At 34.7% G+C, this 22,008-nt stretch overlaps 1 protein-coding gene across 1 annotated transcript in view; it reads right to left on the bottom strand.

The window, feature by feature from the left end:
• The window catches only part of LOC122810195 (neural-cadherin-like), a 1,307,756-nt gene that overhangs the window by 681,978 nt on the left and 603,770 nt on the right, over positions 1–22,008 (bottom strand). Inside the window, exon 12 of the mRNA XM_044081677.1 lies at positions 15,509–15,676. Within this exon, the coding sequence (XP_043937612.1) occupies positions 15,509–15,676 (168 nt within the window). The remainder of the gene's footprint in view (positions 1–15,508; positions 15,677–22,008) is intronic.

Here is a 22,008-nt window from a genome sequence, read left to right as displayed (position 1 = left end):
ATAAAACAATAACAAAACTATTTACAATATTTACATTCATCCATGATAAACAATCATTTTATCCATGAGAAGTTATCAGTATTTGTTCAAAAGGTTTTCCAATTTTTGCCATGCTATTTTTTATGAGTAATGTTATGGGTTCTCTAACAAATGGTTTGCAGTTCTTTTTTACAAACAACTTTTGCTAAATTAATAAAATCTTTAAACATCAAATTTTATTCACTTTTCCATTTAAAAGTAATAACTTTTCTGGCAATTGCAAGAATTGACCAGAGTAACAGAATCTGAGATTTATATATTACATAAGGTATAGGAAAATTGAATAGGATTAATGAGTTAGAAATATGACAGTTATCAGACCATAAAGTATTTACAAAATATTTGAAGTCTTTCCAGTACTGAACAACAGTTCTACATTCAATGAACATGTGAACCCAGTTGGCCTCTAGTAATTCATCACATTTCCAACATTTATTTTCACTGTTTTTGAGTACAAAATGTATTTTATGTGGAGTATAGAAACTTATATTCATAAATTTCCATGTATCCAATCTCTAATATAATGAAGAAGAGGTACCATAAGTAGATTTCAATAACATTTTTTTGGATTCATCAAATATTTGTTTTCCATTAATCTTTACATAGTAATTCCAAAAATCTGAGTCAAACTTTAGAGTGTCTTTTCTTAGTATCTTATAGATAGGTGAGATACTTACTTTTTGATCATCTTTCTTTTCAAGACACCTAATAAAAAGCTGTATCAAACTAGGCATAGAATCATTCTCCAGGTTGATTTATACTCTCATTTTGTTTTCTAGAAACTGCTGTAATGAGTGAATAAACAATCAACTGTCTTGACTATTATCAAAACTACATAAAAGAGAGTTTAGTTGTTTAATACTCTTATTTTCAATAAACCAATGCCAAAATATCAAGTTATTTTCCTTTAATTTTTCATTGCATTGATGTTGAAAGAGTCTAGGCAATGAGGGGAGTATGTTATAGGGAATATAAGAAATATGAATTGTTTAATGATGTAATTACAATCAATTATATTTTTAAAGTTATTAAATATTTGATTAATGTCATAAGAAAAATGATCAAACTTCTTATTAATTAAACAAAATTCATGTAAAAGCCAGTGAACTCTACTTATTCCATATTGTTCCTTAAATTGATTTTCTACAATTATGACATCAGTTATATGAATCTCATATATTATTTTCCAGCCAGATATATAGGTAGGTCTGAACCAATGTAATATTATATTAATTATAACTGATTTGGAATAAAGATCTAAGCTAGGGAATGCTATCCCATTACTGTTCCAAGCTGTAATGTGCCATTTACATGCAATCCTAGGTTTTAAGGGGAACCATAAAAATTTAAGTAGCATAGAATCTAATATTTTAAATAAGTTTTTGAGAGGGGGTAGTATCAATGACTGTATATAAAACAAAATTTTATGTAAAATTATCATTTTAAATAAAGAGAGCCTGTCTTCCATTGTGAAGATCATGTTATTCCATCTTTTGATTAGATCAAAAATGGTGGTTATTAAATTATTGTAGTTTTGTTTAACAGACTCTTTCCATGCATTCTTTATACTGATACCCAGATATTCTAATACATCATTCCCCCAATTAAACAGGCTATTCTCCCTTAGGTTTTCATTGATCTTTTTGTTAATTAGTAATGTTTTGGATTTATTATGATTAAATTTAAGCCCTGAAATTCTTTCAAACTTGCTTAAGGTATTTATAACATCATGCAAAGAACAATCAATATCATCCAACGTTAACAACATATCATCAGAAAATAATTGTATCTTAGGACAATAGTCCTTATTAACTTGAAAGCCTTTTGTATTTTGCTTGTTTCTAATATATGTAGTGAAAGGTTCCATTGAAAAAGCAAACAATAACGGTGACAAAGGACAACCTTGTCTAGTTCCCTTGAGGATTTCTAGTGGTGAGGATAGACATGATCCGATTTTCACATAAGCTTGTGCCCTACTATACATTTTCATTAATATGTTGACAAAATCTGGGGAGAATTCAAAACCAATCAGGATTCTTTGTAGATAAGACCAACTAATAGAATCAAAAGTCTTTTCTATGTCTAGGCTGATAATAGTTAGTTGTTTTTTGTATTTGCATGCTATGTCTATTAATGATAGTAATTTAATAATGTTATCTTTTACTTTTCTATGAAGAATGAAGCCTGTCTGATCATTATGTAGTAGATTAGGTAATATTTTATTTATCCTATTAGCTAATATTGTCATGAAAATCTTATAATCAGTGTTTAGTAATGAAATTGGCATATATGAATCACAAGATTTGGGGTCCTTACCTTGTTTTAATATGGGGAGATAATTGAATAATTCCACGATGGGGGTGTTATACATTTTTGATTAGCCATGGTAAAGGCACTCATCATATTCTTTATTATATATTCAGGAAAAATCTTATATAGTTCAGGAATTGTTCCATCCAGTCCTGGAGATTTATTATCTTTTAAATTTTTTATTTGCTCTTTCACTTCTGTTAGTGTTATTTATTTATTTATTGACATTTGTTAACCGGGTTGGTCCAACTGGGTTTGAGACCCATTTTCAGTGGAGACCCGTGGAGAAAAGCTCCAATTCACTAAACAGTTTACAGTAGCCAAGATATTACAAAAAACTTGTTATATAGCAAGTAGCACACAAAATAGAATGCATGCACAACAGAGGTACACCTAAAGTATTTACAAAGAACTGATATAATACATATTTACAATAAGAATTCTGTCCAGCTACATGATTGATTGAATTAAGTAAATATTGGCGCAGTAAGGATCAAGATAAAATGGGATGGGTTATATGCATGTGTCTAAGGCATATGGGGAGCTTAGACTGGATCCTGACAAGGACAAGTTTTTGAATTAAGTAGAAGACGTTTGAATTCATTTTTAAAGTGTGAAGGTTGGGTGATGGAACATATGTTTAGGGGAGGTATGTTCCAAGCATGGGCAACAGAGGATTTATATAGAAATTTGCCAACTGTTTTCTTGGGTTGGTAGGTATCTAGTAGTTGCTGATTAGAGGTATGGAGGGTCCGAGGTGGAGAATAAATAGAGACAAAGGAAGAGAGGGCTGGGCAGGATAAGGGTTTGTAAAAAATGGAGTGTAGCATTTGAAATTGTGTTAGCAGAAGTTGTTGAGGTAGTTCAAGCCACTGAAAAGAGTCTAGGGCGAGGCAGTGATGTGTATTGTATGGGGAGTTAGTGATAAATCTAGCTATCTTATGGTACGTCTGTTGCAGTTTGTTCAAGGTTGTGGCCTGAATGTTAGTAAGAACTTGGGCAGCATATAGTAGGGAGGGGAGAAGAAGTGCCTGTGCAAGGGGGAGTCTGGCATTATGGTAAGAAATCTTTTGTTATGATACAGTAAACCTAGTCTCCGATGTGTCATTTTTATACACTGGAGTATGTGAAGGTTGAATTTGAGTTAATCCTCAATGATAATCCCAAGGAGTTTTGTGTGGGTTTCAGGTTGGATTATTGTATTGTTAGAGGATGTAATAGTAAATGTGGATTTATGGTGAGTAAGAGAATGGGAGAGAAAGACCAATAGTTTAGTCTTCTTAGGGTTAAGAATGAGTAGATTATCAGACAACCACTGTTCGGTGGATAGAAAGGTGCTTTGGGTTAGGGTATGGAGTTCAGAGATATTGTCAGAAATAGAGATAAGAGTTGGGTCATCAGCATATTGGATGAGGCAGGATTGTCTACAAGATGTATGTATATATATATATATATATATATATATATATATATATATATATATATATATATATATGTATATATATTGGTGAAGACATTAAATAGGAGGGGGCCCAAGATGGAATCTTGTGGTACTCCAGTTGGGACAGGAATGAAAGAAGAGAAGGATGTGAGCCATTTAACAGATTTCTGTCTACCGGATAGGTAACTAGAGAACCAAGCAAGGGAGGCAGAGAATAGGTTGAGATTAGCCAGTTTAGATAGCAGTAGGGGGTGGGAGACTGTATCAAAAGCTTTGGAGAGGTCTAAGAAGAGGCAGGGTGTGAGTGTATTGTTATCTTGGGCCTCAGCAATGGTATGAGTGAAAGATAGGAGCGCAGTAGTTGTGCTGTGGTTAGGATGGAAGCAATGCTGAGTGTCAGTGAGAAGGTTATGTTGAAGGAGGTAGTTAAGAAGCTGAGAGTAAATGCAGTTTTCAAGAATCTTAGAGGGGGGGTAGGATGGCAATGGGTCGGTAGTTAGATGGGTCAGTAGAGTTTCCCCCTTTATGCAGAGGAATAGTAAACAAAGATTTCAAAAGGGTAGGAACTGTGGATTCTTGAATAGATCTATTGATTAGAATAGATACAGGGTAGGCAATAGATTCTGCAGCAAGTTTGAGGAAGGTTGTATTTGCTATTGAGCTGAGCAAAGTTATAGTAGGAATTTTTTTCATTCTTGGTATATTTCTTTGTAAGATTCCTTAGGTGTCTGTATTTGTGTAACAGGGGTAGTTCTTTTGTTTTGACCCAGGCTTTCCAAGTGCTATCTCTTTTGTACATAAGGGACCTAGGTTCTTTGGAGATCCAGGGAGCATAATTTGATTTAATCCTAATCTTCCTAGAGTTTAGGGTATTCAAGAAGATGGTATTGAACATGCTGACTGCGTCATTGAGAAGGACTTGTTTAAGGGTGGATCAGTCTGTACTAGAAAGAATGGAGTTAAATTGGGATATATTAAAGTTAGAGAGTTTTCAGCAGTCTCTGTAAAGGTGAGGTTTGGGAGGTAGGGTGGAGTGTCAGGCTAGCATTGGGGAGGTGATCACTAAGGGAGTCAGGTAAGGTAATGGGGCTGTGACAGTGATGGGGGAGTTAGTGAGAATCCAGTCAATTATGGAGCCAGATGTTGAGTTTTTATGGAAGTGGGTAGGGGAAGATATCAGTTGATGGAAACCATGTAGGTTGATACTGATTTGAGGAGAGTCACTTGTAAGTTTTGGACTAGTATAGGTTGACATCACTTAAGATGAGGGTTTCATATGGTATATTGTGGGAAAACCAGAAAAGGATGTTCTCTAGGATGGACAAGTTATTCACAGGGGGGATGTAGATGGAGGCAATAGCAAATTTCTTATGAGGATTAAGGTGGCAGTTTAGGGTGAGGAGTTCAGCTGGATGAAAGTCAGGTAAGTGTGTGGTCAAGGGAGAGAGGTTGAGGCTTTTGGAGTAGAAGATGGCTACTCTACCCCCTTTTTTTGGGAGTCTGTCAGATCAAAAGATATTATAGCCAGTTGGGACTATGTTGCTATTAGTGATATGTGGCTTGAGCCAAGTTTCAGATAGGGAAAGGATGTGGGGGTGGGGTGGTATGGGATATCCAGGTGTGCAATTCAGTGATTTTGTTTGTTAGGCTCTGGACATTTAGTGAGTATATAGACAGGTGCTTGGAGAACAATAAGTTTTGTGTGTGGGGCTGGGGATGCTGAGCAGTGTGTAGAGAGGGTGAGATGTATGTAGGCTTGAGGGGTATGTGGCTGTGGAGAGTGTGAAGGGGGCCTAGGTTGGGGTGGATGTCCCCAGAGCTGAGTACGTTTTTTGTGAGAAGAGAGAGTGTAGTAATAGGTAAATAAAGTTTGTGAATCTTTGGTTTAGATTTGCCAGTAAGTGGCAGGATTTAATATGTTATGTTGTTGCATTGATACCTTAGTAGTTATATTTTCTTGAATAAAATAATTTATTACATTATCTTTCTCCAAAAATGGTGTGTTATTATTTATATTTTTATAGTAGTTTTTGAACACTTCTAATATGCCTCTTAAGTTAGATATACTCTTAACTTCACTTTTATATTTAATCTCATTAATAAGATTTTGACTGTTTATTTTTTTGGATCTTACCACTATTTTATGTAGATATTTGGGATTTACAGCACAAGATTGTAATTTCAATTTTTCCAGGTTTATGGCTACCTTATGGTTCAGAACTTCTAAGTATTTTTGATTTAACTTAGTAATGTCATTATGTGCTCCTTTGTTATTTGGTTTTGCATCCATTTTTATCTTGTCTATGTGTTTTTGTAAGTCTAAAAGTTCTTTGTCCCACTCTCTCCTTTTTTAAGGTACCAAGATTTTATTCTTCCATATATATAAACTTTAAAGGTGTCCCATAGTATAGTATCAGGCACTTCACCATTATCATTTGTTTCCATAAACATGTCTATTTCTTTCATTATCCATTTCCTAAAGTCTTTTAACTTAGTTATGTAAGTAGGAATTCTCTGTAGAAATCTTAAATAATCTCTATGCATAGTTAATGTAAAGTTTATAGCATTATGGTCTGAAAGTGGACAAGTGAGTATTGATACATCACTTATTTTAGAGTATATATTACTTGATACAAAGACCTTATCAATATTTGTTTGTGTACCAAACCTTTATGAATAGTGAGTACAGAATAAGGAATAATGTTCTCTTAGACGATGTATATCCTTAAGGTTCATCTGGTTTGTAAAATCATTAACTTCTTGGCTTGAGATGTTAGTTTTATTTTACCATTTGTAGAAGTATCATTGCCTGGGGTCTATATTAGATGAATGAATGATCAAAATATCGAGCACAACATGCTCAACACACTTTGATTGAACGTCCATCTAATCGGAAGCTGAAAATGCCGAAAACAGGAGTTTTGAAAAATTTTACTTGGCCATGTTAGGGAATGTAGCTTGTGACGTAAACACGTTAAACAGTCTGGAATGACTAGGTAAGCCAATTCTTTCCTTGTGAAATAATTTGCTTTGGGATTACCAGGAAATTGCACTTTCCCCAATGTAGACCGATCTCAGAATTGGTATATTTAGTTAGGGGGGTGTGAGGGGGTGAAGCCCCCCACCTTCTTTTAAAAGTAGAAGAGTGTGTTGAGGTTTAAAAGCTGTGAAATGATGTGAGCGAGTAGGGGGTGTACATATATTAGTTGTATATGTGTGTGTTGCATGTTAGTTTAGGGAAAGTGTTGGCCAAATGAAATATTTTGTTTAAGTGATTTTCAGGCTTTTAAGTTTTTGATTAGGTGAATGTTCAATTGCACTGTGTCGAGCATGTTGTGCACGACATTTTGATCATTCATTTATTTAGTATAGACCCCGTTGCCTGATAATAGGCAGTTAAAATCACCTGTTGCTATAATTTCCCTTTTTGCATTTAAAGTAATCAGGTCCAGATATTTGTCAACATATTTAGTACTTAGTCCTGGTATCCAATATGTATTGATCAAAGTATAATACTTCCTATTGATTTCCAAAATAACCATGCTTAGCATCCCATCTTTATCTGAAATTGTATCTATAACTCTTGGCATAGTATAAGCATTTTTCCAAAGAATAAGAATGCCCCTTCTCTTAGTCTTAAAACATGAATCAACCAGATGGTATAGCTGTTAAATGAGTATTTTTGCAGATTTTGTTTTAATAGATGGGTTTCCTGCAAAAAGATGATCTGGGCTTCATGCAGTTTGATATATTTAAGCAAACCAGCTCTTTTGACATTATTGTTCAAACCATTAATATTTAATGATAAATATTTATAAGCCATTGATTATAATGTGTATGTTGTTACTTACTGAAAGACCTTTCTTCCCTGTTGACTTGAAATCTACTGAAAACTTACTTATCATGGATGCATAACATGTATTAAGCACTACTTTCAAAAACCCAAAACTATTTACAAACACATACATGAAACATAAAGTTTCTGGTTTAGTTAAAAACGTAACTAAACCATCCATCCACCACCTCTCCAACACCAAAAGACACAAATTATCCATCTCTGCTTAGACTATAGTATAAAAACGAAAAAAAAAAAAAGCATTATGAAAGCAACTAAAGAAATCTGAATCCATGAAATATACATCAGAGTGAGAGTGTTCAATATAACTGAAGCTATATAAATATGTCACATATGATAATAGCACCTCTAATAAGTAGATATGTCAGAAATACACATCAAATCATAGTATGTATAAACATTAGAAGCTGAAGGTTAAGAAGATTGTCAATATTTCCAAGACTTTTCAAGAAACAGATGATTTAACCATTTTGTCAATCTTTCTAATATTTTTCATGTAAGGATATGTTGAATATATATATATATATATATATATATATATATATGTATATATATAAATACGAACTAAGGAACAGTCCAACAAATAAAATTCAAGAAAAAAAACTCTGTTCCAAAACGTAAAATCACCAGCACTATACCACAGTAAATACTAGGCAAATAAGTGCCACTTCCTTTTCTTCTTAAAACAGTTTATTGAAGAAACATACAAAAACTATCCGGTTAAGCGCTTTCATCTATCAAGACTTCATCAGAATATATATATATATATATATAACACTTATTACAACATAACTACTATATTTTATATTTATACACGTATTACTCGTATGTATTAACAAAAATATAAAATTAAAAAAAAGGGCTCAAAACCCTCTGTTTGGTTACTAAAGGTTTAGTTATGTAACATAAGTCCAGTGCTAATATGCATAATGAGTTTTTTTAATGCAGCTCTTAGTTCTCTTGATGTCATTTAGTTACTAATAGTATCAGTGAATCTGTAGAATGTATGCATGTATAAAAGAACATAGGTATTTTCAAAGGAGTCAAACACTTCCATCAAAATTAATCATTTACCATTTAAAGTATCTAAGTTAAGGATAACAGAATTGCAAGAGAAAATAATTCTAAATGCAGCCATTTAACAAGTTCAAAAGGTCAAATGATATCATCACTGTTGTTTCCTAGAGCAGCAGCTTCATAAACCTGTTAAAAATTATATAAATAGGCTCATGCACAACAGAGGTTGTCTCTAGTGAGGAAAAAAGCATTTTCAGTAGGAAATTCAAGTCTTGAAGCTTTTAGAATTTACAGAAAGCAAAAAAAAAAAAAAAAAAACACTCAAGCTGCCTTGTCAGTGCATGTCATGAATCTCCACAATGAGAACAGTCACACAGACCACCAGTTTCCTCACAAAACAGCAACATCATGAAAAAAATAACCCTTTCATATAAAAACAGCTATTTAGAAAAAAAAAGAACCTAGTGTGTGTGTGTGTGTGTGTGTGTGTGTGTGTGTGTGTGTGTGTGTGTGTATGTGTGTGTGTATCTCTATATTTAACTACCTATACAACCCCATTAATGTAGTGTATTAATGTTTATATGTATCTAAACAAAGAGTCTAAAACATCTAGTTAGAAACACTAATCAGAAACATATTGTTACCCCACCACTGACCCACTAAAAAAATGCACTTTGGTGTTAAGGCAAATTATACTATTGCTGAAGAATTAGAAGATGTATATCATTTGCAATTATTTAAATGGGAAAAGTATGTGCATTACTTATAATGGGGAAAAAAGAGAAAAGGAACATTAGTAACAAAAAAGAATAGGAAGAAAGAAGAGAGAAAGAGAGAGAATGTTAGTTAAATACTCAGTACTATATGTATTTAGAAGAAATAGATATAGAAAGGAAAAGAGAAGTTAATAATAAATATGATTCACATTACCTTATAGTACAGAGATTTTTCAGAATCAAATATATTATGATTCATAAAACAAAGCATTGAAAATTAGAATGAACTTGTTCATTTTTCCTTTAGTTTCTTAGTTTTGTTTGCTCCTTCCTTCACAGACCATCCATTTTCTGTTGCCTGTCTCTTCAAACTCTGGGATGACCATTCCATTTCTTTTATGTCCAACAGTATTTTCTTCTTTTGGATAAATTCTACTAGTTCTTGTAGGGAATCAAAGATCTTCACTCCTTCTGGCAAGGCAATTTTTATTCTTGCAGGAAAAAGAATTTGAGCTTTAATATTGGCTTTTTTCAGGGCCTTAATTAGAGGAACACAGTCTTTTCTTCTGGATATGACTTTAGATGTGTAGTCGAAAAAAGAAGAAGAACCAAACTGTCACAAAGATGCCACAAGCGATGCCTTCCAACTAACACTGTTTATTTAAACTTTAAATGCAAAAATACACCACGTTTTTCATTCCGCTAAATTGCAGAACTTCTTCAGAAACAGTTCCCCACTCACATAGGCGCTTGTATTTATAATTTCTTGAATACTTCATCATAGAATGGCACCAAAAACAAATCAATTAAAAATTTAAATATTTGAATTCATTAAAGGTATCTTAACCATAAAATACGATGCTCTAAATTACACTTTCGTACCATACATTATTCCAAACTTCTCAAACCAGTGAAAATGTTCGTGAAACTATTCCAGATCGAATCACAGGCACATAAATTGAATTAAATAAAATAAAATAAATGTATAAATAAAATCCCAACCATCCTAACCACAATATACAATGCTTTAAAGTGTATATACGTAAAAGATTATTCTAAACTTCTCAGACACTGCACAGGTTCAAAAATTAAAATGCAAAAATATAATACGAAAGTTAAAATCTCAGACATTTATAATTTTAAAAATGCATACATATATATATGTGCATGTTGAAATATATATGTTTAAAATCATGCATATATATAAAAAATACGTTTTATTAAAAAATTATATGTAATGTATTTTATTAAAAAATATATATGTATACATATAAAATATATGAGTATGTCATTATATGTGTGTGTGTTTATACACATTAAATGTCCACATATATATGTGTGTATATACACTATATATACACACCCATATATATAGACACACACGAAGACACACACACACATGCAAATCATTAATTCGTAAATTCATAATAATATATTTATTTACATTAAATTCAAAATAAATTAAAATTAATTTATAAACTAGTCGTCATAAATTACCTTTTTACCTTGTGTGTCTTCGTGTGTGTCTATATATATGGGTGTGTATATATAGTGTATATACACACATATATATGTGGACATTTAATGTGTATAAACACACACACATATAATGACATACTCATATATTTTATATGTATACATATATATTTTTTAATAAAATACATTACATATAATTTTTTAATAAAACGTATTTTTTATATATAGCATGATTTTAAACATATATATTTCAACATGCACATATATATATGTATGCATTTTTAAAATTATAAATGTCTGAGATTTTAACTTTCGTATTATATTTTTGCATTTTAATTTTTGAACCTGTGCAGTGTCTGAGAAGTTTAGAATAATCTGTTACGTATATACACTTTAAAGCATTGTATATTGTGGTTAGGATGGTTGGGATTTTATTTATACATTTATTTTATTTTATTTAATTCAATTTATGTGCCTGTGATTCAATCTGGAATAGTTTCACGAACATTTTCACTGGTTTGAGAAGTTTGGAATAATGTATGGTACGAAAGTGTAATTTAGAGCATCGTATTTTATGGTTAAGATACCTTTAATGAATTCAAATATTTAAATTTTTAATTGATTTATTTTTGGCGCCATTCTAGGATGAAGTATTCAAGAAATTATAAATACAAGTGCCTATGTGAGTGGGGAACTGTTTCTGAAGAAGTTCTGCAATTTAGCGGAATGAAAAACGTGGTGTATTTTTGCGTTTAAAGTTTAAATAAACGGTGTTAGTTGGAAGGCATCGCTTGTGGCATCTTTGTGACAGTTTAGATGTGTAGTCATTGTCAAAATAAATAACTTTTTCACCCATCTTGATAGGGGAATTAGTCCAAGCTGATTTCAGCACTAAGTCCTTGTCTTGTGAGGAAAGAAATCGATTTTCCTTTACATGTGCGTATTGCACAAGGGCGAACAGCAATTTTCTGAAAGGCAGTTTGCAAAGTTTGCAAATGCCGAATGGAAAAAGGTTTGAATGGGCAATAAGCAAATGCACAGTGAAATTCGCTCACTGCACATTCAACATTCTGGGGCAGATTGCACTATAGTGGGGATCGGGAAATGGTTCCTTTCCCCACTATAGTGCGATCTCAGAGTTAGAATAATAAAGTAAGAAGGTGTGGGATGTGCAGCTCCCCACATGGAGGGTGCAGGGGGGCTTGCCCCCTGCTTTACACTTCATTTTTTTTGTTTGACATTAATGTTTGAAAAGCAGCAAATCTGCTTTTTGATTTGCTGTTTTTCGAACATTAAGGATTGTCGACGTTTTCACTTTCGTGGTTTCGAGTCGCTGATATGAGCACTCAAACCACTGTGATTCGAGTTTTTAAAGGTAAACCAAAAAATCTCACTATTATAGATCTGGGGTTAGATGAACTCAGAGATGAAGCTGGATTTGCCAGGGACCGATGAGCCCTATCAATTCCAAAAGAGAGGGATTCAGGCATGTTTAGTGCTGATGAAATCCAAGTATTGAGGAATTGAATCATGTTAGCACCATCTTCATTCTCAGGAGCTCCATATATTCTTATGTTATTCCTCCTTGATCTACTTTCAAGGTTTTCCAGTTTCTCAAGCAGCCTGGTGTTTTGTTTCAGATGAAATTCATTGTGATGTTCATTTTCTGTCACTCTAGTATCTAGGTCAGCCACTGTTTCCTCTAAGGCAAGAATCTGTTCAGGTTATTTTTTTACTATTCCATTTAGAAGTTCCAGTCATTTACTGCATTCTTGTTTGATAATATCCATTTTGTTTTCGAATTTGACCATTTTTAGTGACAGTTCTTTCTTCTTTAAGATGTAGTTCTTTCTTCACTGCACTCTCCTGGTGTGGGTTCTTCACGTTGCTCATGTTGAGATCTCCAGTAGAAAACTTCTTGACAGGAATAATTAAAAAATTCTCTTGACTATGTATTAATTTTTAGAAAATAATAAAAAAGTGTATGTTACTCTAACTTTTAGTATACTTTTAGTGAGATTTTTCTAAAAATTAAAGTATATTTCCCATCAGGATATTAAAATATAAGCAGAGCTATGGATTTCTGCTGCTATCAGATTGGCATCTTGGCCACACCCCCATGATGTCATTTCTTATCATAGGAGTAATTAGGGAAGTGAGTCTAGCTTAGTATATGTTGATTTTGATGGTCAGCATCACGCTGTACCCTCAGATCTATAGATGTTTGTGTTTGTGTTCCAGTACTTTTTTTCTTTTCTCCATGGTTTTGCAACCATGAAATTAGTATAGACAAGTAAAAGGGGCAGTGTTTCCCACATGAGAGTGTAGGGAGGCCTGCCCCCTGCAAAAATATTTTTTATGATATATTTCTTGCAGAGTCAGTTTTCTGTGAACTGAGTTTTCAGTTAAAAGGATTTGACTATTTGGGATTCAATGAAAAGACATAACAGAGTCCATCATACACATGCCTTTGTTTTGATGCCCAGAAGGAAAACACAAAGAAACTGCATCAAGAAATGCTCCTGTGTCAGGCTAAAAAAGACTGAAAGAGGACAAGAGATAACACCATCTAACTTTACTGATTTGTTATAAACTGCTGTAGCTTCTTTTTCTGATAATATCTGAAAAAAAGGAGAAAGTTGGATTAGATGGTATGTTTGTTGCAGTCGTTTAACCCTTTTGTTTGCTTTTATTTCTGTTTGGATTTTTATATAGTAATTTTGCTGTATGTTTTCTTACCTTTTTAACTTGCATTTGTATTTATGCAGTGTTTTATTTTTGAATACCATAGCTTAAAATTTACCTCTAAAGCAGTAATGATTGCCATGTTTTGAAAGATATCTCCCTTCTCTGAGTCAGAATGACCATGGTTTTGTTATACTGAAGTTTGTGCGGTGTGGAGAGCTTGACTCCTAGATGGGGTTTGCAGAGGGTTTTTCCCTCTGCAAAAGAGATATAAATATTAATCTAATCTTAATTCTGTGTACAGGAATGTTTGTAGCGATTAAAAAAAAGAGGTATACCTGTCAGTGTTCTGTTATATGTCAGTTATTCAGGACATTGTCAACATTTTTCACTTTCAATATTGTACACATGCAATAATGTTTTGTGGATAATATGCATATGGAATATTTGTTATGAGATCATTTTATATATATATATATATATATATATATATATATATATATATATATATATATATATATATATATATATATATATATATATATATAAATATATATATATATATATATATATATATATATATATATATAAAATGATGCAATATTGGCAGCTCATTTTGTAGACAGGTATGTGGGGTGGCTTTAGGGCTAGGAGTTTGCTTGTATGAGTATTTCCAGGTTAAAGTTGGAGTCAGAGTAAGGTTAGTTAAGAAGACAACTTTAGTGTTGTGCAGATGTGTGTGTGTGTGTGTGTGTGTGTGTGTGTGTGTGTGTGTGTGTGTGTGTGTGTGTGTGTGTGTGTGTGTGTGCGTGTGTGTGTGTCTCAGCTTGTTTTGTGTAGTGGTAGTGTTATGGAAATGTTTTCTAAGCAAAGGTTAAAGGTTAGGTACAGGGACAGTGTTACGGTTAGCACATATTAGTAAGTTGGTGGAGGGGCAAGTTGAAATAACAGCTCACCACATCCACAGGGTAAAGTGTCATGTGTATATACTAGGCAAAGAAATCCTGGGCAATAGCCTTCTTTTCTCTGGGCAACAGCCTTCTTTTCTTTAATAATGTCTTTGTCACAGATTCCAGCACTTAGAGCAACAGAAAGCTATGTACTCTCTCCTGATAAACAGCCTGCCATTGGAATTTACACAGCCTGCAATTTAATTTTCAATCACTGACTCATTACTTTCTCTTCTACTTTTAAATGAATTCATAGCCTTCATCAATAACTCATAGCTATCTGCTATCTAGTTTGTTCCTTAATATTGCAGTCTATTTCAGAAGGATTGACTGTACACTATACATAGTCTGCCTGTGGTTGATCTCTTAATGTATGCTTATGGGAGAAATGTAATTGATGATACTTTGAACTTCTGTCTTGCCCTCTCCCCCCCATCCCACAATAATTTTCTTATCAATGGCCATCTCTTCTTTAGATCAGACTGTGTGACTGTGCACTAGCACTTTACTTTCACTGACAGTATAGCTGGATTTTCATGCTATGACATTCTAGTGGTAATCATTTGAATTGTCGCAACCTGCTAGAGCGAGTCCTGAAATATAGAGACTGAATGGCAAACAAACATTTTTATAAAATATTTATTATTGACAGAAGCAGTGGTCTATTTTCATGGGAACCCCTTTTTAGGAAGGGCTGAAACACACAAAGCTCACTAGAGCAATCTCCATTTCAGAGAATAAGCTAGTGTCAGCTATGTAATTTGTGGAGATAATGCTACTATTTTTTCTTCAAATTCTGACTTTTTGTTATATTTATCTGACTTTCTGTTATATTTATGACTGCTGTTAAAGCACATAATGGGTAGAATGGACCAAAAGCCAAGTTATGATATTCATCTATAACAACTGCATGCTGTGCTCTTTTAAGCACTTAATAGTTATAGGAGTGGAGTAACATACTGTGGATAGTCTGGATTCAATACTAATTGTTCTCAGAAAACAGTATTATTGGACATACCACTACCACGGTATCCCTCACTGCATTTTCTGGTATGACTGCTTCATAACTTTCTTTTTCCCATACTGGTGGCTGGTTTTGTACATTGGTAATTGTCACGGATAATTCAGCTTTGGTGCTCCTGTTTCCTCCATCTGTAGCAACAATATGCTGGGTGATGTATGACCTCTGAAAAGAACAAGAATAACATTTATTCAAAGTTTTTCAACTAATGTTAAATTTACAATATACAATGTATAGCTGCATCTGACAGTAATGTTAAGGAAAGGGCAGTAGCAGAACTTGGAAATGCACTGCAAACTCCTTCTAAGTAGCTAAAGTTTATAACTCTTGAAGCATAAAGCACATCAAAGACACTAGCCTTGTTTAGAAAGCAGTGTTAAAAATTGAACAATGGTGCTTTGTTGTATTATTTATATGCTGAGTGTTCACTATGCAGCATGAATTATATAGATTTCAATCTCCAATGTAGCAAAACATCAATATAATAACACATATTCCCTTGATTTTTGCTGTGGACCTGTGTCATGCTCACCAAGATAAAAGTACACATTTCAAATGCTTATTAATTATATAAAGCAGTTATGCAACATTACTTCTTGCTGAATACAACAGTTACAGAGCCATTACACTGTAATTACGAAATAATGATCTGACAGTTTATCCGAGGCTGCAAAGTAAGTAGTTTATAGCTGCATTGATATTGCACCATCTCATATATATATATATATATATATATATATATATATATATATATATATATATATATATATATATAATATGCTGATATGGCCTAATATATCCATCCATCCTCAATGGCCTAATATAGGGAGAGTTGAATTCATATGTTGCTATGGTACTGTGTCTCATTAACTGATTTTTAGTATTTTTTTTTTTTGCTGAAGCTTTGACTGAATATTGATGTAATAAACAATGCAAACAAGTAATATAGCACTGAATAACTCTTTTGACTTGATGCTTTCTATCTGCTGTATTTCTAACTCTTGGCTCATATACTTGCCCTGACACAGATTTCTAAATATTACTGCTATATATTATGCCCCACTTTTTATCTTCATCTATATGCTTTTCCTTAATATACCATAATAATTCTATAAAAATTTGAAAGATATACCATAATAATTCTGGTTTGTAGCTTTCATTAACTTTATCCTGCTTGCACCATTAACCAGTTTGATACATGTAAAATTCAGTTACTTAATTCATTTTGCAGTGTTAGCTGAGTATGTTTGTGAAGAATTTAATAAATTCTGCTTTAATAAGTGCATCTATCCTGGCTTGCTGCTGTCTGCAGTAGTCTGACAACTTTATTCTTTATTTACTATTCATCTGCCCAATGTACACTTAAAGTAATACAGTGGTGAGTTTTACAGTTATACTGGGTGGGTTCTTTCTTCAGTAGTTGATTTATCTGCTCACTTGGCAGTTATTTAATGTTGTATGCTGAAAAATATGCATGTTAACTTTAGTCTGTCATTATAGGCTAATCCTTTCTCAGTCCATATTATTTCTACTAGACATAACATACACAATGCAGACAGCATACCTCATCCATAATAACTGTAATAGTTGTAAATCCCTTGCAGTGATAGCCAGGCTACTGTATAATAAGCCCAATTTGTTAACAAGGTAAGCCCACTGGACATACAGTCCCTTTTCAGGGGTGACATGGGAGCACTGTCTGGTGAAGTGACTTGTTTAAGGGCACATAGTAGGTGAGTGAGAGATGAGGGAATCAAACACTGTACCACAGGAACTGTAGCTCATAGCATTAACACTATGTACCAACTTCTGGACATCAAGTATTTCTTGCAATTCCCTCCTGCTAACTGCTGGTAGCTGTAGGTTTTTGTCCATACTAGACTGTATGTCTTACAGCTATAACTGTACTCTGATGATCACATTTGTATTCATTCTACTGAGATGTTAATCTATGCATTATCTTTGTATACAATTTTTATTATAAAAATATGTACTAGGCTGTCTGCCCTTGAAAAACTAGCCATTTACCCATTTGGTATTATAAACTACCCTGTCCTTTTCCCAGATCTATATTTGCAGTACATACTACCCATAAGATGGTGATTATTTCTGTGGTCATGTCATAAGATAGTAGCATGTGGTTATGTCATAAAATAGTGATCATTTCTGTGGTCATGTCAATAATATGGGGATACATTTCCTATTGCATAGCCATACATTCAAGTTTTACTTAAATAGAGACAGGGGTGTACTCTGTTTTATGTGGAGGGGAAGTCTGTTCCAGAGAAGTGTTATCCTTTGAGAAAGTTACCCGTCCCTCCATATTGTTCTCTTTATGTTGCAAAAAAGATTCAGGTCCCTGGATCAAGTATTTCTAGCACCATCTGATTTTGTGGATGTGTGGAAAAGTATCAGGTCAGAGGATGCCTTATATGCTAGGCACTGTCTCAGCAGTCTTTAAGAGACCTAGAATAGAGACAGAGCTTTGAGGCAGTCCATATAGGTTGCAAGTCCTTTTTAAGGCCTTGTATTCTCTTGGTGAGAACCTCTTGAGGGCATTCAAGTTGCTGCATGTGTTTTGCCAGATATATGCCAAAAGGGGGCATTATATGCAATAATTGGCCTGATGAGGGCTGAGTAGAGGGGAGGCAATGACATCTTTGGCTCTAGACACTATCTCTCTGTTTACAAACTGCGCAATATAGAAGGATTTCCTTAGTAAATTGGGCACATGTTGGCCAAATGTTAGGTCACTGTCCACATATGTTCCTAAAGCCCAAAGTACTGGGCCAGCTCTTAGGGGAATATTATCAATGTGGAAATTACCTATGGTAGTTGATTGCCCAAAGAATGCAATAATGTAGTTTTTGGCATTTAGTTTTAGTCCATTATTCTGGCACCAATTATTTGTTTGGGACAGACCTTGCTGTAGGATGGCCAAGTCATTCAGTGATTTGAAAACTACTCCTAATTTGTCATTTTCCACCAACTTGGTCACATTTGGTTTACAATTGAGAAGTAGATTCCAAACAGGAGAGTTCTCAGCACAGAGTCCTCTGGGGCTCCATTGATGACTGGTCTTTTTGTGGAGGTAATGCACCACCTTGATTTCTTGTGTCCTAATTGGGGGCCAATTGGCAACCCAACAGATGACATAGGGGTTTGGTGAGCTTCTGCACTATGCCTAAGTGAGGTATTGTGTCAAAAGCTTTGACCAGATCAAGATAGGAAGTGTACCATCTTGCCTTTGTCCATTGCTCTGTCAATTTTTTCAAAGTCCATTAGGTTAAGTAAGCATGACTTGCTTTTGTCAAAACCAAACTGGGACGGGTCTAGTGTTTGGAGATTCCCAGTGTCCTTACTGATTTATTTCATAAGTCTTTACATGGCTTTATATACAAGGCTGATTCAACTTATTGTCGGTAATTTCCTGGGTCAGTAGAGAGTCCTGCCTTGTGTAGGGGTACTACTGTTGCTGTCCTCCACTCGCTTGGTACCAAGCCTGTGTGGAGGCTGAGGTTGAATAGCGTTATTAGGGACATAGATAGATCATGCTTCATGCTATTTAAGATACATCCTGGGAGATGTTCAGGACCAATAGATGCATAATGTTTGGGCTTAAATAGAGATTTCTGGAGCTGGTCCTGCTTCAAAAATGAGGTTTAGCAGTGTCCTGGTATTTCTTGTGAGATTATAGGTGGGGACAAATGGGTGAAGTTGGAACTGAATTAATGACCCACTAGATTGTCTATAGTTTCAGCTTCAGTCTAGGTGTTGTCATGTAGAATCAGTTCAGTGTATTGCTGTGTAGAGACCTTAAGATTGCGAACATAGATAAAGAAGACTTTTTGGTTGTCCTTTCCGTGAGAAGCTATTTTTGCTTCAGATTTGACTTTGATGGTTTGAGTAAGCTACTGAGTTGCTTATTTATTTTAATGATGGTGACTCTAGTACACTGGGTGTTGTTATTCTTGCTTACACTATAATTCTCTTCCTTTTGTTGCACAGTTTATTTACATTGTTGACTCTGCCTTGGCATTTTTGTTTTTGGCAGTTGCTCTGCATTTAATCCTTCAGGGTACAGCTGCTTCTATGCAGTTGGTGACATGCTGGTATAAAGTAGCAGTGTATGTTTCTGCATTTTCTGGGTTTTTGGGGGGGGGGGTTGAAATTTACCAAGGTGTTGCTTAGAAGTAGGATGTTTGCCTTGGAGAAATATCTAATGGTCCAAGGACAGCTAGGGATCTCATGTTTCAATTTTTATTTTGAGGGGTATCAGTTTCATGGTCTGACCTGACAAAGGATGATGATAGCAAGGGATAGAGCAGGATTCCCTGGGTATTCTGTCTAGTTGCTCTAGAGCATTTGTGTTAACAAAGCCCAGGAAAATTTTGTGCTAGCATAATAATGGTGATGTAGGTCTTCTAGTCTACAGTTGAGTAGTTAAAGTCACACAGGAAAGTGGCATTGGCTTTAATGCTGAGTGACTCCAGTTCCTGTAAATAGGTGTTATGCTGTATTGGGGCATAGATGAACTTATATACCTAGCTAGAGTGTGGTAATGGTGTATCATTCTGCTTGACCAGGCTTGATGTAGTCTCTTCTGGACAAAGACTGATACACCTCCATCTTTCTTCCCAATCTGAATAGTGGTTGATCTGAATGTGTGGAAGGCACTGTAGCCTTGCAGAGCCAGAGTACTCTCCATCAGTTTAAACCACGTCTCTGTCACTACACAGACATCAACATCCTCCAGGGTGAGGAGAACGTGTAAGGGGTGCAGTTTCTTGTTTAGGCTTCTAGAACTGATTAGAAAAACCTTCATATATTCATTTGCTCTCATTGTTATGTCAGTCGGTTTGTCGGGCTGGCATTGCCCAAAAAGGCACTATGGGGTTGGGCAATGTCTTAGCTAATATTCTAAAGCCTAGAGTGGAAAGGTGCAGACCATCCCTGATGAAGTACTGTGGTCTGTTGGATCATATCCTACTGGGTTCATAAATATGTATTCCCCCATCGAATAACACCAAAACCTAAGCCAACTATTGAAATCAATTATTTTTTGCACATATTGTGTCATAATCCTTTGAGAAGATAAAATGCTGCTCAGAACTAGGTTGATTCCTATCTAGAACACATAGTTCAAGAGCTTCATCATGTATTTTTCATGTAGTCCAGGGAGGTATGTCTCAAGTCATTAACACCCACATTTACTATGAGAGAGCCATACTGATACTTGTTGAAGTACTTGAGTGCATTTATGACTGGATGGATCCTGGCAACAGACAAACAACTAACTGTCACGGTTTGTTTACTCAGCCTGGTAAGAGGTGCATCTGGACGTTTTGCAATGGAGTTGGCTATGAGTAGGATATTACGTTTGTGCTATGTGACGCGGTAGGGTTTGCAGACTAAGAGTGCTGCAGAGGGTGCTTAAAACCTGTGTTACACTATGGAGGTCTTCATAGTTTGGTTAAGCCGATCTTAAGGACCTCAGCATATGTTGGATTATGTGTTTTTATGAGGGTTGAGACGAGGTGTGCTGTGTGGTGCACTGCTGATGATCCTGGTGTCTGAGATGTCTTTGTGTAAGATTTTGGCCTTCAATGACATTATATATGCACATCTCTCACACATTGCATTATACTGTTTAAGTATTAGGTGATGATCTCACAGCATGAGAAAATTCTTACACTGTCTCAAAATACCTATCTCAATTAGCTGGCTACAGAAATTGTGGGAAAGTGCTGATGTGTGTTTTGTACTGGAGTGATCTAGGGGGCAGGAGTGTCTAAAACTGCAGAGGAGCTAGATGGGTTTTATTCCTAGGTGCAGAGGTAGCACTATCAGTTGGCAGAACCAGACGGACTGCTGAAAATGTAGAGGAGTGCTTTAGTAGATTTCCTGGGGGAAAAATATCCTATGCATACTTTTCTGCAGCTCAGAGTGTCTCAGTTGCATTTGGCACAGATTACTTTGGCTGTAGATTTACAATACTGAAGTCTGTTGATTTGACAAGACCTCTAATAGAGAGAAATCTCTTGTGAAGTCAACTCACTATACAGCAAGTCCGATAGCTGGAGTGCCCTGATCACAGCGTTTTTCTTCCACCTTTGATTAAAAAAAATTACTTTGGAATACCTGGAGGATAGAAAAATCAACATACTCTTTTCTCACTGTATTGCAAGGTTTTTCTCCTTTGGACTCTACTGAAAAGGGGTTGTTTAGATCTGTTGGACTATCCTGGTTAACAAATGTAAAATGTAAATGTAAGTAAGCAAATAAATACATAAATAAAGGGATTGATCAAATTCTCTAATCTTAATGCCTTACAATGAACAAAATAGCTTGCTAAATATCTGCTATGCTTCCTCTCTCTCTCTATCTCTCTTCTGACTATCTAACAGACCAGTTTGTTGGTTTGTTGAAACTGCTGCTTACTCTTTGCTCCCTTTGTTGGGCCTCTGTGCTCTTAGGTCACTTTCTCTTCTACCAAA

Source organism: Protopterus annectens, chromosome 8.part1, assembly GCF_019279795.1.
Source record: "Protopterus annectens isolate FY-2018-M chromosome 8.part1, PAN1.0, whole genome shotgun sequence".
NCBI lineage: Eukaryota > Metazoa > Chordata > Ceratodontiformes > Protopteridae > Protopterus > Protopterus annectens.
This window is presented reverse-complemented; position numbering and strand designations above follow the sequence as displayed.